The sequence below is a fragment of the Triplophysa rosa genome, linkage group LG16 (assembly GCF_024868665.1).
Source record: "Triplophysa rosa linkage group LG16, Trosa_1v2, whole genome shotgun sequence".
In the NCBI taxonomy this organism is placed as follows: domain Eukaryota; kingdom Metazoa; phylum Chordata; class Actinopteri; order Cypriniformes; family Nemacheilidae; genus Triplophysa; species Triplophysa rosa.
Window position 1 is genome coordinate 7534373 of NC_079905.1, and position 17314 is coordinate 7551686.

General features: G+C 39.9%; 2 protein-coding genes across 2 annotated transcripts; both read left to right on the plus strand.

Annotated features, from left to right (window-relative positions):
- The first annotated feature begins 989 nt into the window (after nt 1-989).
- LOC130567061 (UPF0500 protein C1orf216 homolog) lies at nt 990-3554 on the plus strand. Its single transcript, XM_057354955.1, has 2 exons — nt 990-1122; nt 2165-3554. The coding sequence occupies exon 2, from the start codon at nt 2193-2195 to the stop codon at nt 3168-3170; it is 978 nt and encodes a 325-aa protein (XP_057210938.1). The 5' UTR covers nt 990-1122; nt 2165-2192; the 3' UTR covers nt 3171-3554.
- Nucleotides 3555-10369: 6815 nt separating this feature from the next.
- Nucleotides 10370-16998, plus strand: psmb2 (proteasome 20S subunit beta 2). Its single transcript, XM_057355598.1, has 6 exons — nt 10370-10580; nt 11216-11338; nt 11564-11634; nt 15091-15253; nt 15344-15393; nt 16443-16998. The coding sequence occupies exons 1-6, from the start codon at nt 10490-10492 to the stop codon at nt 16542-16544; spliced, it is 600 nt and encodes a 199-aa protein (XP_057211581.1). The 5' UTR covers nt 10370-10489; the 3' UTR covers nt 16545-16998.
- The last annotated feature ends 316 nt before the right edge of the window (nt 16999-17314 follow it).

A 17314-nucleotide genomic window follows, 5' to 3' on the forward strand; every position in this document is an offset into this window, starting at 1 on the left:
ATGGAGAGCTCTTGGGCAACTGGTTTAATGTGCAGTAACTGCCATAGTGGATCTGTGTGGTGGCTTTTGACGGCAATGCCAGGGGTTGGTTCCTCTGGGCTCTGTCACTGCTCAAACCATGGGGTCCGAGACATGCAACTGAACTGAGAGAAATGGGTCATAACTGCAGGCTGCTCGTGTCTAAGCAAGTGCTTATGTGTTTTGGCATTGGCAGGTTCTTTTTGCAACTTATCATGGTTATGATGGACACAATCCATCTTGTTTTTATTTCAGGGCATACTCTTTTCCCCAACCCCTCCCCCCACCTCCGTGTTTTACAGATACTACATTTCAGAACCGATACAATACGTGTTAAAGCTCATTTTTTACGAGGATACTCTGTCAAGCATCTCTTGCCTCTCGCTCTCCTCTTCTTTCTCGCTTCTTCCCTGGATTGTTTGCTTGATGTAGATGATTTTCCTTGTGACGAGTCCGCAGGCGACTTTTTTCATTTGATGTATTTTTCATGTGTTAAGGCTATTATTGAGAGATGGAAGGGGGGAGAGTGGAGACAGCCTGAAGGTGCGACACTTGAATGGGGATGTTGTTGGGCAGCAAAGTGGGGGAGAGCAGAGTTCTCTTCTGTCATAGGATATGTAGGGGATGTATTTACTGTTGTGCCAGCACCAAAACAGTCACACATCTCATGATAAGCCATCAAAAAGCTGGCACTGTACAGTAATAAAGCTGGTTGTAACAGGTCTTTAACTGTTCATAATGATCATGTGTTCCTTTAGTATTGCATTATCAGCACAGAGGTTGTAGTTTTGATTCTCAGTGAACACACATTATTATAAAATTTGTTTGAATGCACTTTGGATAAAAAGCATCTCCCAAACACTACTCTAATGACGAGAGATATAAAAGCAGCATAGTCACAACAGTTTCCACTCTAATTTCCATCTTCGTGCTTTCCAGTTAAGTGGTCCCTTCCCAGTTTAGGAAGTGAGTCACGGAAGGCCAGTACACGGGAAAACGGAGCGGATGGGAGGGGGAGGAATCAGATCAGCGTCGGTCGGAGGAGGAGGGGAAAACAGGGAGGACGCTGTATCTTATTCGCGGACGGAAAACGGACAACAAACGGTAAGACAATGCCCTCTAATAATTGATTCTCAAATGTTATTGTCAATCAGAGATTTATGCGAGCGCTAAATAAAAATGGAGAGAGGTTTACGCGCTCTCCGGATGTGAGCGGTTTATCGCTGAGGTCTCGGCCGAGGCAGAGGAACCGAGAGATGGGGTGAGACCGTTTGCAACGTCGCTTTTACGTAATCTAATTTAGCCTATTTTCTGATGCTCAGTTTATTTTGTGAATATTTTGCGTCGGCATTTAAGTGTTTTGAAGCGTTGTGTTAATCGAGAATATGTGTTTGTTTTGAAGCTGATCGAGCATTGAAATCGCACTGATGCGTTTGATTTGAGCTTCCCCTTACGAACATTAACCATGGTTTTACTACAGTAACCACAGTCATTTATTAGTAAAACTATGGTAATAGAAATAATAATTAATCTGGCAAAACATGTTTATCAAACTACGGTTAATTTTTCTAAGAGATTATGCACCGTTCGTATTTGTGTGTGTCGCTATTAAATCGCCACATTACAGCCGGCTATTAAAATATAACGAATGGTTTAGGTTTGGTTCAGCAGGTTCTCTCGGGGCTAAATTTGGCTACTTGCAGATTTTCTCAGTCCTCAGTCATTTGTAGGCGATTATTATTTCTGCCTGAGGCGCGCAACCCTTGATGGCTGGTTGCTGTTCTTCAGCACCACATGGCCGCGCAGCGCCTGTCACGCGCGTGATTGACAGACCCCCGAAGTTATTAGGTGGACTGTATCTGTGAGAGGATATCTGAATATTTCATGTCACCGAAATGGAGAACATGTCGTGGAATTGCATCACTGAATATTTGATGCATTATTTCAACCGTTATTAGCTAGGTATTGTAGGCAGGGATATTATTTACTGCGTGTTATTGGCTTTTAAACATTTTCTTGTTTTGTCAGAAACTGTAGGCCTATTCACTGCCGAAATAGAATAATAATACGATGTGTCGTTTTGCTTTGGATCGTTTTACGAACCTTTTTCACTGACTTCATTCTTTTTTGACTTTTTCCTTTTTAGAGCAAGTGCATCTCAAACAAAATCGAAAATGCTTGAACAAGATCGAGCCATGAACCCTGTCTTTGGAGGTCAGGGGCCGGTTGGGAAACTGTCAACTTTGCGTATCTATTCCAACACCCAAAAGAGATGTGAGAAAGATGGCAACTTCAACTTCCTGGGCCAAGATGATGACCCCATGACAGGAGATGAAAATCGCAACCAGGTGCGCCCACGAGCTTTGGGTCCGTTGGGTCGTGATCCACCCCTGTCTGCCAACCAATATGGGCCGGGGAGCCTCTCCCCTTTGTCTCGTTTGCCTTGCTGGAGCCCTTTGGAGCCTCTTCCTGAGATTGAAAGCGGAGATGATATGGGCGGCAGAGTGCCCCCGGATGGCGCAGAGGAAGGCAAGCTGGATGAAGAGATGAGGAGGGTGACGGATGATGAGAAAAATCAGACTTTGGAGGAGACTCAGAAAGAAGAGGAACTACTGGATGAGGAGGAAGAGGACGATGGGGCTATAGAATGGGCCGACAGTGAAGAAGAGTTTGAGTTTAGCTACAGGTCTGAAAGCTCTTCTCCTCTTAGCACAGGAAGTGGGGATGTAGCGGGTGATGTGGCCCACAATTCCATCTGGGACCAAATCTGCCATGGGCGTCCGACAGAAGACCCCTTAAAAACCCCAAAGTGTAGTGGAGATGATAAAGTAGAGCAGCGGAGAGAGAGTGTAGAGGGTGCCGATCCTGTAGCAGATGCTTCATCGGACTCCGAAAATGACCCGGATTCCGAGCTGCCGGACCTTATGCAGGCCGTTTGGACTCTGCAGGATCGAGAGAGGTTTAAAGCACAGGAGATGGAGAAGCATCAGGTACAGCTGACCATGTACCGTCGCCTGGCTCTTATCCGTTGGGTTCGCACCTTACAGAACCGAGTTCAAGAGCAGCAGAACCGCCTCCAGTCCAGCTTCGATATTATTCTGACACACAGGAAGGAGCTTCTGCGGATGGGTGCTGCTGCAGTGGCCCAATAACAAAAACAAACAGAAAAGTCATGAGACAAACAGATGACACAAGCGAGAGACTTTGCGTTGTCATGTGAAAAGTAATCTTAGCATCTCTGTTGCCCTGAGAGTTATATCACTATTAGAATTGTGGTTAAGAGTCCTTCAAAACATCACCCCAGAGTTTTGACTGCATTGGTTTCTCTTGTTTTTCAAACGTTTGCCAACCTGACATGTTTAAATAATTATACGTGTTTATATGTGTTTAGTGTGTAAAGAAAATACAAAGTATGATAAAATATATATTTACTGTATATACTTATAGACTCCAGCATTCCCTATGACCCCAATAGGGATAAGTGGCAGATGATGAATGAATGGATGGAAAAAATATATATCAAATAAACTTTTTAATAATTATGAGTGTTGTTTCCTTGTGTGAAATGCTTATTTCTTGTGGAGTAAAACACTATATATGTATTTTTTCAAAATATGTTTTTTTCATGTTTTTTTTCAATGTGCCTATAATTTGACAAGGATAAATCACCCAAAAATGATTTCATAGTCATGCACCCTCATGTCATTCCAAACCTGTATGACTTTCTTTTGCAGAATACAAAAGAAGGTATTTTAAAAAACTTTGGTAACCAAACAACATTGACACGCATTGACATTGCGTGGACACAACGGAGACATTTATCAAAATACTATCTTTTGATGAAAAAAAATGGTTTTGAAAGACATAAGGGTTAAGAAATGACAGACCTTCATTTTTGAGTGAACTATCCCTTAAAGTAATGTTCATGGGTAAGATCAACTAAAAATAGCTTCATAAAGAACGGCATGTTCACTTATTAAAGTTTGTAAACATATTTTATTATGTGGAACAAACAAACCAAACAAGTTTATTATAGACATCTTATATAAGAACATTTGGATATTTTGCTGTAAGGCATTTCATCGCAGCAAGATGTTCAAAGCTCTCTCTTTGACCTTTAGTGGCAGTGCTCTCTTATAAACCACACAATGTTTAATTGTTTCTCCTTATCACACGAAGTGTTATGTGCAAGTTTAAATCAAAGTGGTCTGCATCATCTAAATAGCATGGGCTCTGTATCTTGTTGCCCCGGGCTGAGAGCGTCTGGCCTTTCAGTGTGTATGCGTGTGCCTGAGTGTTTACGGAGATACCAGTGTTTGTCCTATAATCCACAAGCAAAGCAGTGCTGCAGGGTAAGAATTGCCCTGCTTTGTGTCCCAGAGGGAATTGGACAGCGTGCGCCTCGGGGCGCCTGGTCCAATCCGTCCCGGTGAGCAGCCCGCAGGTCCAGCCAGCCAGACCCCGGGGCGACATGAGGGATAATCCGTCGTTTTCTCACAAATTGCGTGGATTTATACCTTGACTAACCTTATCGCACCCTTGTGCGAATGTACTTTAGACTTAACGTGTTTAATGAATTGGTGGGTCGTCTTTGGCTACATATCACACCAAAAGTGCGCTCTGAGAGAATTACACGTCTTTGAAAGATTTTGTCTTGAAGCACCTTAATAACCCCTTACAATAAGTGCTTAAAACGTGCTTGCTACAAGGGATAACATTTTATTCTCATTTATCAAGTAACAAAAGCAAATTTTGTTTTGTTTGACACACTTGATGAATTGATGAAAGCGTGGGTCATTTTAGAAGTTAAAAGTTCATTTTGCCTTTAAATTTTTTCTCAGTCGCTTTGGAGCATTTCCCAGTTTCAAAACTGGTTATTCAACCTTCACATCATCTTGTCACTTGTGCACATCAGAAAAGTAGTTTCTTATTATTTTGAACAAGTTGCAATTGCTTTAGTACATTCATGCAATTGATTATGTACAATTGTCTGTTGTTTCCTAAATTATCAGTTGCTATTGTTCTCTGTGCAGTTGTCTTACCCCTCTAAACAGTCATTTGTTCATCGTCTTAGTCATTCAATGCAAAATGGTTAGCAGTTGTCATAATCTTTCAGGCATATTCAGTTTTCTTACACTTACAGGGTTATTGATCCAAACTGTGACTAGATTTACTTTGCTCACAGGTTGCTTTCACTGTTAGAAACTCAGATCCTTCATTCATACAACACACACACAGAGAGATTTTCCACAAGGATCTCGTCTCTGATGAGGAGAGGGCTCTGTTTCAAGATGATTTACAAATGCATGTGGTCATTTCGGATATCGTTGCATTTTACTGCTGTGTTGCAAGAGTAAGGCATCCCAAAGCCGAAGGGGGAGTAGAAAATATGTGGTTTGATTCCTCATACAGCACTGCATACAGTTCTACCTGAGGGGTCTCTCCTATGTTTATCTTTTTTTTGTGCAATTTTTCCCATTGTGCTGTAAAATAATGTTGCATTTTCTTCATCACAGTTACTTTTTTCAAGCTTGATGTGTAATTTGTTGACAGACCAACAGAACAAGTGTAAAGTGAATCCTGTTCAATCTTTTGCTATCAGTGTCGTAGTTACGTATAACTTTGTACTATTGAAAGTGAAATAAGTCAGTCTTGTGCATTATCAATGAGTGTCATTACAAACTGAAGCCATAGTTTACATCTGAAAATACTCAAAAAAATAAAAAATAGAGCACCCGTTATATTGACAACATGGCTAAACATTTTGACTGTCTTGTTCACGAACGAATGACACAATGACTTGCCATTTTCATGGGACTGACATGTTCACTGATGTAAAAAATGTAATTTTGAGAGATGAACTGAGGATTTCGAACAAGTTACACACTTTTGCAGGAAATCCATGATGTTGTGCAGTTTGTACAAATTGTTCTGCGAAATGCACATATTATTTAGCTAATTTTAAGAATGATTCGAGAAATGCTCCAAAGCGACTGAGAAAAACTGTAATAGAAAACCGTATCCACCAATTTGTAATCAAAAGTTTATTTTCATGGCAATAGACTATATGTATCCTTTTTTGTAGGAGTTATAGAAAGGCGCGAACTGTTGATGCTGATAGTTCATCAGTGATTTTTGATCTCACCCGGCGTTTCTTCACCCAGAAAGCATTCAAAAAATATGCAACAGCCACACTGTATAAGGCAGTGGGACAAACCGCTGAGTGAGAAGGTTCCCGCTGGGCGCGAATAACGGCACCGGTGAGAACGTCTCTCCACCCGAGGAGATACGACACGAGTGTGTTTCCAGGTGCAGAGCTGCTGATTCAGTGTTTTTTTACACAGAAATATACTACACTTCGAAAGTCATGTTAAGTTTCTACTTTACTTATTTAACAGCATTTAACGCATAAACTGGAATACTTTCATAAATTAGATTATTTCTATTTCTGACCCTTGTTAAAATCTCACAACTTTTTGCGCACCGTGCGTCGCAGATAAAAATGGTTTCCAACTGACAATTTAATAAGATTAACATTTTAATGTGTAATTCCTTAAATATACCCAGGAAAAATTCTGCAAACGAATTTTAGACAGCAAACGACCTTTTGCCCTATAGATGCATTAAACCTGTTTTAACACTAGGGGTCACTCTAAATCACAATCGAGTAAATAAGCGTCAACGCTAGTAACGCATGTCCGTAGGCATGTGTGCCCTCAAAGATTTTAAACTCTTTCTTTTTCCCTCTCTCTTCCCTCTCTTCTCATCTTTCCCTCTTTATGATGCAGTGTGACAGTGAGATCGCCTCTAGAACTCCACTGGCGTGGAAACAATCAGCTTGGACAGAGAAGGGGTGGCAGAGAGTCGGCTGGAATGTTGACAGCCTTAGGGTCTGTCCATGATTAGGATCTGTCAAGGAAAAAAGACGATAGGTAGGTAGGTAGGTAGGTAGGTAGGTAGGTAGGTAGGTAGATAGATAGATAGATAGATAGATAGATAGATAGATAGATAGATAGATAGATAGATAGATAGATAGATAGATAGATAGATAGATAGATAGATAGATAGATAGATAGATAGATAGATAGATAGAAAAAAGATATAATAAAGAGAAAACATATCAATACATGATACAATAACAATGACATACAAAGTAATGTCCTTTTATGTACTGTATAGAAAAAAAGCATAGTAGTACATACATTGTAATAAACTTTCATAAAGTAACAAAAATCTGGTTTTGTAATATTATTGCGTAAACATCTTAATGATGGTCCCGTTTATGGTGTGAAGTGCACTTAAAGGCCTGTTGGTTGAAGAGGGATCAGCTGCGTCGTCTGCTTTAACCAGCTAATAAATATGAAAACAGCAGGTTTAAACTTTTATTCGTTTGCTGCTTGAAAGGATTATACCCCTCTATGGAGTTCCATGTAAATCCCAAAACCTCATAATGCCCAATGTTTTCCCATAAAAATGTGTTGAACAAAGGCGCTTGAATGGGGGCTCTTTCACGCATAAGGGGGTTTTCACAGGACTTCATTGAGGACGGGTCGACCACACCACGCCCCGCGATAATCTCTCCGCCGGTGAAAGCGCGCCTCGGAGCGGCAGGTGCGTGTGCCAGGCACGGGGGTCACAGGGCCGATGGTGGTGGGGGAGCTCGCCATGTCAAATCCTCCCAGCTGCCGGTAGGAATTTTTTCAGAGGCTGTCACTTCCATTTAGCTTGCTCTTTTTCACCCCTGCAGATGAAGTGGTCCCTCTCGTGCCCAGGTCCTATCGACGCCCTCTGCCACTTAACAAAAGCAAAGCGCCGCTAAACGACGACAGGCCGAAACAAAGAACTCAACCCGAGCCTCTCTCAGCGCCGTGAAATTGCAGATTAAACCGAAAAAGCGGTGCGTTGCGTTTTCTTCAAGAATGCAAATGTGGAAATTACAATTTAAAACACGCTCCTAAGACATCGGCGCGTTCTCATCATATTTCCCTGTTGCACCCTTTGTTCTGGGTTTTATTAAGTAAAGTTAGAAGAGATGAATGTAGTACAACACATTGTGTGATGCCCCCCCCACACACACACACACAGACACACTGCGTCATGAACTATTTATAACACTGTAGATAGGAAACTCCAGATTTCACCTTCAATAATTGAAGTGGGGGCCCACACAAAAACCATGAATACTATTAATTTGCTCTACCCTGCATCCTCCACCTATACTGTTAATCTGAGTTCAAAACATGCCCCAGTTTTAACAAACTACCCTTGGGCCATGAGTCCATAATCCCCAAACTCAGACGGGTTCCCTCTGGAGCCATGGCAGAAACAATGTGTCTCTGAAAGCTCAGTCTTGCTCCTTTTCTGCAAAGTGTGTGGCTGAATTGATCTCAAATTAGAACAACAGAAAGTACAAACCAATTTTTATCTGGATGAAGCAGATACTGTTCCTCCAGAATAGCCCTTTGAACACTTTATTATATGGCTTTTGTTAATCTTCATTTCGGTTCTATGGTCAAGTGCTGTTTTAAAAACCCATGACTAAAAACAGATTTTTACACTTGTAATTAAAATAAAGCATCAGTGTTTCCAACACAGCCATCCAGACATTTAGGGTTTCCAAAGTGAGAAAAACGCACAAACAGCCAAGGGCCCCAATTACAGTTTATGTATTTTCACCAGTGCTGTGAGTCTCACAATTGCTGAAAGGGCACAACAGTGAAAGCGGCGATGGCAGAAACTGAGCCAACGACAACCAGACACAAACCAGATCCAGCCGAGCAGCACGCTGACGGTATCTAAATAAAGAGACACTGCAGACGGAGAGGTGTATAGATTTTCCAAACAGATAATGCGCAGGGAGCGTGTTGCATGATGTATGTCACTGTGTGTGTGAGTGTATTAGTAGTCAAAGCACTGGGCCCCGGAGGCGATTCCTGTGTGTGCTTGCGATAAAGGGAGAACTAGAGGAAGTGAGGAGGGTGATGGGGGGCGAAAGGGAGAGAGTGCGAGTTGGAGAGAGAAATAGTTAAAATTGGAGAAGGATGTGGGTTGGGTGTGGAGTCAGAGACAGACAAAAAGAGAGAGAGAGAGAAGTTGAGTGGGGAAAAAGACAAGAGTGAACAACCAGCGGAGCTTGGAGCTTTTATGATGCTGTCAAGATTCCTGGATTCTGTCCCCGTCGGGCTCTCTCTATCTCCCCCTCTCTCTCTGCCCCTTTCCCTCACATGAAAAGAGGGGAAGAGTGTCTTGGCAGGGTAATTAAGAATGGCCTCTAAACACAGGAGTATGGCAGGAACACTCCAGATGAAAGTAAATGATTAAAATAATTACAGGCGCAGAGCTGATGAGCTGGAGTGCGGGGTGGCCGCCGGACATTTGTCGGTAATTAGATAATTAATCTGAATGCAAATGATGAGTCCTAACGAAGCAGTCAGGCTGAACCAGTGACAACCGCTGAAGGAGAGACCGATAGAAAGGGAAGAAAAAAATATACTTTCATCACATGAATATGCAATTTATACAAAATAATTCAATAACAAATGCTACAGTGAAAATATATAACTTTATGAACAAACTGGTACAGAGAGTGCAAGCTCTCAGAAAAGGAAGATACTTTTCTTAACTATACATACACCCCACTGATTTTCAATAGGTTTTGCACTTATGATGTGCTAGGAACACCATGCACAGTATAGGAAAGGGACACAAAGAACCAAAACTAATGAACCTGAATAGAAGTCTTTGCAGTGGATGGAGGCCATAGACGTTCTGCTGCAGCTGGTTGTGTATACAATATCTGAAATCACCTGCCTGAGCAACACGATCAATCATTTATACTCATGTTAAGTTGTGTAGTAAAGATAATAAACACTATGGTCTTTAATGAAGAGCATTTAACAAATAAAACATGTCTTGGATATTTTAGTTTTGGAGATGATTATTGACTAAATTAATTAACAAAATTAAAATGTAATTGATATATATCGATACATAATCAATTTATAAATTTATATTAGGCTCATCACACTTTTTTATACGGACAAATTTTTACATCCATTCATGATTATCGAACAGGCTATGGATTTTTGAAAAGCTTTTGTAACAATACATTGTACTGCCAAATAGCAATGTTGACCCATTGAAAACTTTAACGCTAATGCTAACTAGAAAACCTACCATTCAATCTTGACCTGTATTTAACTTTTTTAAATGTATATTTTTGTCATTTACAGTCCTCTTTCAAGTCTAATATTCTTCATTCATGTCAGAATGTTACTTTCTGGCCAAATATCATCTTGCCCTGTCAGATTACTGTCACGTGACATTAGAAAAGACGCTCTCTCATGACGTATGAACAGTGCGCCACCGGTGACTGCTTTCATCTTTTGCTGTGTAATATCTGATTGAGTTGCACTACCAGTCCATTACCGAAGAACAGTGTGGTTAGTTTACTGTTAATTCAGTTCACGGCATGGAATACCTGATTGGGATACAAGGGCCGGACTTTGTCTTGGTCGCAGCAGATAATGTAGCAGCCAGTAGTATAATACAGATGAAACACGGTGAGTTTAGCAGATGTGTTTTAGCATGTTAGCATCGCGCTAACAGCCGGAAATAAAATAACGCCAAAACTCAATAATAGACCTGTTCAAACAAGTAATTGAATACGTTTAACTGTTTATACAGTTACGTAATATATGCAAATACGTTTGCTTATTTTAGAATAAATGTGAACTGAAGTGTAAGTCGTTTAGTGTTAGCTATCCTGAGCTAACACAGTTTGTGCGTTGAAGTGATTTACATATTTATATATTCAGTGGAGGTGTTCACGGTATATGAAATCTTATTCAACCTCTTCTGCCAACACTTTTCCGCGAGTGTCAGTTGTGATAGAATGAGTTTGCGATTTAGTTATGAAAGTGAAAGTATGAAGTCAACCTCAATACTTTCTATACATTATTATTAACTTTATTTATTTCGCATATTTATGCATGAGAAATATTAAAACGCAAGTGATTTTATACAAAACCAATGGTATTGTATAAAGTATAGTTTTTGTACCTGTACCTTAATTTATTACGACAGCTAATACTTTGTAAACGCATCATGTTACAGTAAGTACCGTAACACGCGTTCATATAAACAGATGACGTCAAATATATTGTGATGTAAACATGACGTTTTTTATATTTGACAGATTATGACAAGATGTTCAAGCTCAGTGAGAAGATCTTGCTCCTGTGTGTGGGTGAAGCTGGAGACACAGTACAGTTTGCAGAATACATTCAGAAAAATGTCCAGCTTTATAAAATGAGAAATGGTAAGCATGCATTTTTATAATAATCCCTGCTAAAGTTGAACTGTTTTTGGTTTTTATGGTATGTATGGAAAGTATGGTATATGTTAATTTATTAATTTATTTTTGTGATACATTTGAATATGAGTTTTTATGTAGTCATACTCTTGCAATGTTGTCTTAAAGACTCAGACAGTTGTTTCTGTTGTTTTTTTCGTTCATCCAGATTTCTATTTTTCTTTTTATCAGGATATGAGCTAAGTCCATCAGCAGCTGCAAACTTCACAAGGAAAAACCTTGCAGACTATCTGCGCAGTCGGGTGGGTCCAGTACCTTCACATTCATGCTCTGGATTTTCTTTGATCCATATCAGTAATTTTACATTTGTTTCAATATCGGAAAGTTTGTGAATATTGTGTATATATCTAAAGCAACAATGGCAGCAGCAGATTAAAATTTTGGGTTGCAGGTGGAAAAAAATCTGATTCATTGTTCCCTTTTCTGCTCCATCTACATATAAAATCAATGCAGAAGTGTTGTTGATGAAGCTGCTGTATGTTAAAATACTACTGAATTTTTTTTTACATGCAGAGAAAATATAACATCCCATTCACAAATTGATTTCACAAAAAACTAGTGGCATTAAGACATTAAAACAGGTATTTATTTTTAGTTCGTGTTCAGTTCTTTTTGGTGCGTTTTATTAAATGGCACAGACAGTAAAGTGCATATCTGAATGCCTGCAACTGGTATTTAATTAGTATAAAAAGGAAACTGATGCCATTATATTTTGAATGTCTAGTGTTGATATCAGAGTCTCAGAGGTCGTCGACACCTGCGCCTCCTGCCTATTTGAGAATTTTTCCAAATGTATGTGTTTGTGTGTTAAACTGAGGGCAACGTGGAGCGCACCCATCTGTCCAAAAATGGGCTTGTCGCCATCCTGCCTCTTTTGTCTGGTTGTGTGTGTGTTAATTTGTTAGGAAGAGTGTAACTGCCTCCTGTCACAATAGCAGAGTGAAGAAAATGATTACAAAAACAATTAGAGTGAGCGAAAGGGGGGTGAGGGCGGGAGGGGTGGGCTCTTGGGGCCGAGGAAGTGCTACAAGTTCATAAGTCAGCGCGCTTTTAGCTTGCCTTAGTGTCCTCTGCCTTTCTTAGCTTGAAGAAGATAACCTTGGTCTATTTCTTCAATATTTGCTCTCTAATTTTCCTTAAAGCATTGACTGTAATAGATTGTTTTGTTCACATATTTATACTTGCATACTGCCTCAGTTCCTCAACTGTAAAAATATTAAATGCAAGGGTTTTTGTTCTCTCAAGTCTCATTTAAAAAAACGGATTATGGGTAATTGTGTAATCTAGCAAATTTTTGTTTTATTTAATTGACGGTTTACATTGTAGATCCTTTTCTCATCTGTGCTCAAACCCTTCGGGATGTTTAAATGAGAAAGATGTCATGCACGCTTTAAGCACCAGGTTTCTAAAAAAACAACTGGGCCTTTGGGGCTCCCCTGGAGTTTGAAAGTCTCCTCAGACGGATTTTCACACAGAGAGAAGGAAAAGGCGGATAAATCTGTTTAAACTGCGAAGCACTGATTCCTCATAATAGAGTCCACATAGATACCAACATACGGGAGTTTAAACCAACTCTTTAAAGCCAAACCTGCATTTCTGTGATTGTTTTATGTATCGTGCCTTTGTTTTGAAATCACGAGCGCGTCCAACTTCCCCTCGAGCTCTGCACAGAACCGTCCAGCAACAGTTTGCCTTTATTGGCACGCTTGAAATATTATTGGCCCTCGTTCTCTCCCAACACACTGGCACAAATAATTACTGGTGCCATATTGCGAGGCATTCCCCTGTTCCCCTACAGATGAACAATTAATACGGCAGATTGGGCAGAGATGCCAAAGACGAGAACATGTCCTGGGGCAGTAGGCAAGGGATGGGGAACACAGCCACAGAAGATGAAAGCGTGAGACCAATAGAAGAATAAATGATACAATACTATTATCAATCTTTATATTCATCAGACAAAGCTGTTTTTTACTGTCCCTCTTTTTTACACTGGGACACAGGTGATGGGCTCTTGTGCTTGTACTGTAGTTCACGAGGCAGGTGGAGAATGCGTGAAACAGGTGTTGATTTTATAAAGATGGGGTAGATGACGCTCGGGGGAATATAACACAAACTCAAATCTTGTCTTTCAACAAGCATCCGTTCTTTTAAACCACACTGCTGGGAGTGAACCATATTGCATAGGTGAGCATCTCTAGGGGGTGTTTACTCACCCAAACGTGCCCCAGAGAGCCGCAGAGAACAGAGGGCGGCCAGATCCGATAGAAGCCTCTCAGGTGGGTTGAGGTGGAGATGTTCTAGTTTTATTCGCACTGCTGTGAGGATCTGGACCGAGTGTTATAGATTCACTGCTGTACTGTGTAATTAAAACCCTGAAATCAAAGTTTGAATTTGTATTTTTTGTCAATTGCAATACAACTTGAATATTTTTTAGGTTAAAAAAGTGTTAGTTGCTTATGGGCCAAAGTGACTCCAGGATTTCCATGATATTTTGGTTCTTAGACATGGCTCGGATCATTTTTTCTGCTAATCCAGCCCCAGTTTTACCTCATTGGGAAACCAGAAGCCACATTAGGCCGCACAACCTAACAAAACCGCTTTTAAAGCATCTTTGGGAACTCGGCCTTAAAGGGATAGTTCACCCAAAAATTATAATTGTGTCATCATTTACTCACACTCATCTCGTTCCAAACCTGTATGACTTTGTTTCTTCTGCAGAACACAAAAGAAGATATTTTGAAGAACGTTGGCAACCGAACAACAGCGGTATCCATTGACTTACATTGGTTTTGTGTCCAGACAATAGAAGTCAATGGGAACCGCTGTTGTTCGGTTACCAACATTCTTCAAAATATCATCTTTTGTGCTACGCAAAAGAAAGTCATACAGGTTTGAAATGATAAGAGAGTGAGTAAATGTTGACAGAATTGTTATTTTTGGGTGTACTATTCCTTTAAACTTCACACTAAACTAGGCAAAGTATTTAAACATGGCAAAATGACAAATTTCACCTTCTTCCCTACAGCACGAACGTTAAGGTGATAGCAGAACGTGGTTGAAATCTCAGTATCTGAGACGGTATACGTGCTGGAAAGTGAGAGTAGTTTCAGAGTTTTGTGCGAGGAGATCGAGAGCGCGAGAGCGAGATAGGAGGAAGAGGACTTAAAGAAGTTTTAATGAGAGCTGGCATCACTCCAGGGCATCAGGGTGAGGGCGGGAGATGGAGGAGAGGAGAGAGGAGGTGGGTAGGTGCTCGCGGCAGCAGGGGTGCCTTCTTCCTGCAGATGTCACACTGCTGGTGACACCAGCGACCCCCCCCCCAGACCGCTCCACACTCCCCTCCCTCCCCTTTCTCGGCTGTTTCACACCCCTCCCTGCGCTTTCCTCTCTCTTTTTCTCTCGCTATCTACTTCCATCTAATGCTTCCACTTCTGCCAATGTAAAAGTTTGATATGATTGTAGGTGTTTTCAATTGGGTACTGTAAATAGGTGATTGACTTGTGAATTACTGTAATGTAGTTGTGGCTGAGAGATATCAGGTTCATGTTACTGAATATTAAATCTTGTCAGTGTTACCCGTCGAGGTCCTTCTGATCCTCTCAGGGGTTTATTTTGTTCTAATGACTGAATGACCCTTACATTGTCCCTTATTTATTTGGCATATTCATTCGTTTTGAATGATCTCTTTTTTTTAGACTCCATATCATGTGAACCTGCTCTTAGCAGGATATGATGAAACTGATGGTCCCGGCCTGTACTACATGGACTACCTGTCAGCACTTGCCAAAGCCCCTTTTGCTGCACATGGATACGGTGCTTTCCTCACCCTCTCCATCCTGGACCGATACTACAGACCAGGTAAATATCAACCACCTGAAAAAGATCATTATTTTTTAATAAACTTGTTTAGTTGTTTATTCTTAACATATTTGTATGTATGTACTACAGATCTGACCCGTGAGGAGGCCGTGGATCTGCTGAAGAAGTGTATAGAAGAGGTAAGTTGTGTAGTGTACTGACTGTATGTTTTCCTTGTGCTGGTTTGTTCATCCACAAAATTGATTCCATAAGGTTTGCTGACTAGTAAAAAAGCACTTAAATTTAGTTATTCTGCAAGACTGTCCATTTCCACCCAATCCTTCTATTCTACTTCTTAAATTTTTGTGCACGGTCAGTTTATTAAAGATTCTGAAATGATGTATGATATTAGATTATTAGTCGAGTATTAAATGTAGTCCATATCTGAAACTTCTCTAAACAGGCACTTATACTTGTATACTGTTCTCAGATGTGAAAGATTCATCATAATATCAATAAGTCATAATATAATTTAACATGGTGTAATGTTGTATTATATGAAATTTAGAAGACCTTTACAATCTTAAAATCTTTGCATTAGCATTAACTAATGCAAATATTAATAATCTGGTTGACACTTCAATATAGTTTGGGGTGGTATTTCACCCATTTAATATTTTGTCTTAACAGCCACAATGCATATATATTGTCTTTGCCTTTTATATTATTTTATTTTGAGTATGATTAATTGGCCAAAAAAGGAAAAATGATTTGACTGACATTTATATATTTTATTTTAATAGTGATGACATCGTTATTGTGAATCTTTTGGCCAGGAAAATCTGTTATTGTGACATGAACATTTTAACTTGTATTTCACCTGACATTTTGAGACCTGATATAAATCAGTATATCGTTGCTGTCCTTCTGAAACTTAGGTCCAAATTCGCTGTTTTTTAAGGAAATGGAAAAAAACACTATACTTTTTTAAAGGATTAAAATCTTTAGTTGTTAAATAATAAAGGGTAAATAATAATAATGATTTATGGCAAAAAATAAAAATCAAGAAATACAAGGCTTCAGAAGGACAGCTGTGATATATTTTAGGTAAATGTATTTTTGCACATTGCTGTAATACTTTTATATCATGTGATATTGATTTATTTATTATGTGATACCAAGTATAAGCTTTAAGCTTTGAGTTTGTAACCTTATATAACTTTTTTGATGTCTTCTTTTCCTCCCACAGCTCAACAAACGTTTCATCCTGAACCTGCATTCTTTCACTGTCCGTTTGATTGACAAGGACGGCATTCATGACATGGAGAAGCTTTCCGCAGACCCCAAATGAGCAACTACTGTTATTCCCCTCTGGTCACACTCTTTTATATTGCAAATGTAACCCTCTGTGCTCTAATAAAACAAAAATTCCTGTTAGATAAACAATCTTATTTTGGCTTTATTAATGAATTAAGGCATATTTACATTCAAATGTATATCTCAGATTTAATCGGGTAGTTGTGTCATATAGTGTGACCAAAATTTAGAAAACAAACCTTTAATAATATAATATTTATATTATGAATGTTTATTTTTTACATATTAAACAGCATAAGAGAGATATATCTTCATTGTTAGTTATGTCATACCAAAGGACACGTGTATAATATATAATATATCAACTACCCAATCACTTCCTGCACTTTGTTACACAAAAACACACTCAAAAGTTTGTCAGGTCTATTTGTGTCATGCTGCAAAGTTGGCAAAAAGGGATTTAAAAAAAGAGACGTGCGCTTCTGCTATGTTTGGATGTGTACTTGTTTCCTTACTCCTTTGTACACAAGTGTTTTTACACTCGGCTCGCGTGCGTTTGCGCGCCTCCTTCCCCTCTCTCCTCCACAGACAGGTGATTAATAAACATTAAACAATCCCTCTCTCCTGAACACACCGGAATCTAAAGGGACGAGCAGCATATGTTCGCCTGCAGGCAAAGAGAAATGCAGAGCAGCCCTGCTGAGTGTCAGAGAGATGGGTGGGGGGTCATGGAAAGGGGGAGCGGGTAATTGACACTAAGGATGGGTACGTGTGTGTGCCTGTGTGAGTGAGAGCTGGCAGGGG

Bases quoted from the DNA above. Each gene is read 5' to 3' on its own strand.
- psmb2 (XM_057355598.1), top strand. From the start codon at position 10,490: ATGGAATACCTGATTGGGATACAAGGGCCGGACTTTGTCTTGGTCGCA. The intron at 11,635-15,090 runs GTGGGTCCAGTA...TCTTTTTTTTAG, and splicing joins CAGACTATCTGCGCAGTCGG to ACTCCATATCATGTGAACCT. The intron at 15,254-15,343 runs GTAAATATCAAC...TATGTACTACAG, and splicing joins GGACCGATACTACAGACCAG to ATCTGACCCGTGAGGAGGCC.
- LOC130567061 (XM_057354955.1), top strand. From the start codon at position 2,193: ATGCTTGAACAAGATCGAGCCATGAACCCTGTCTTTGGAGGTCAGGGG.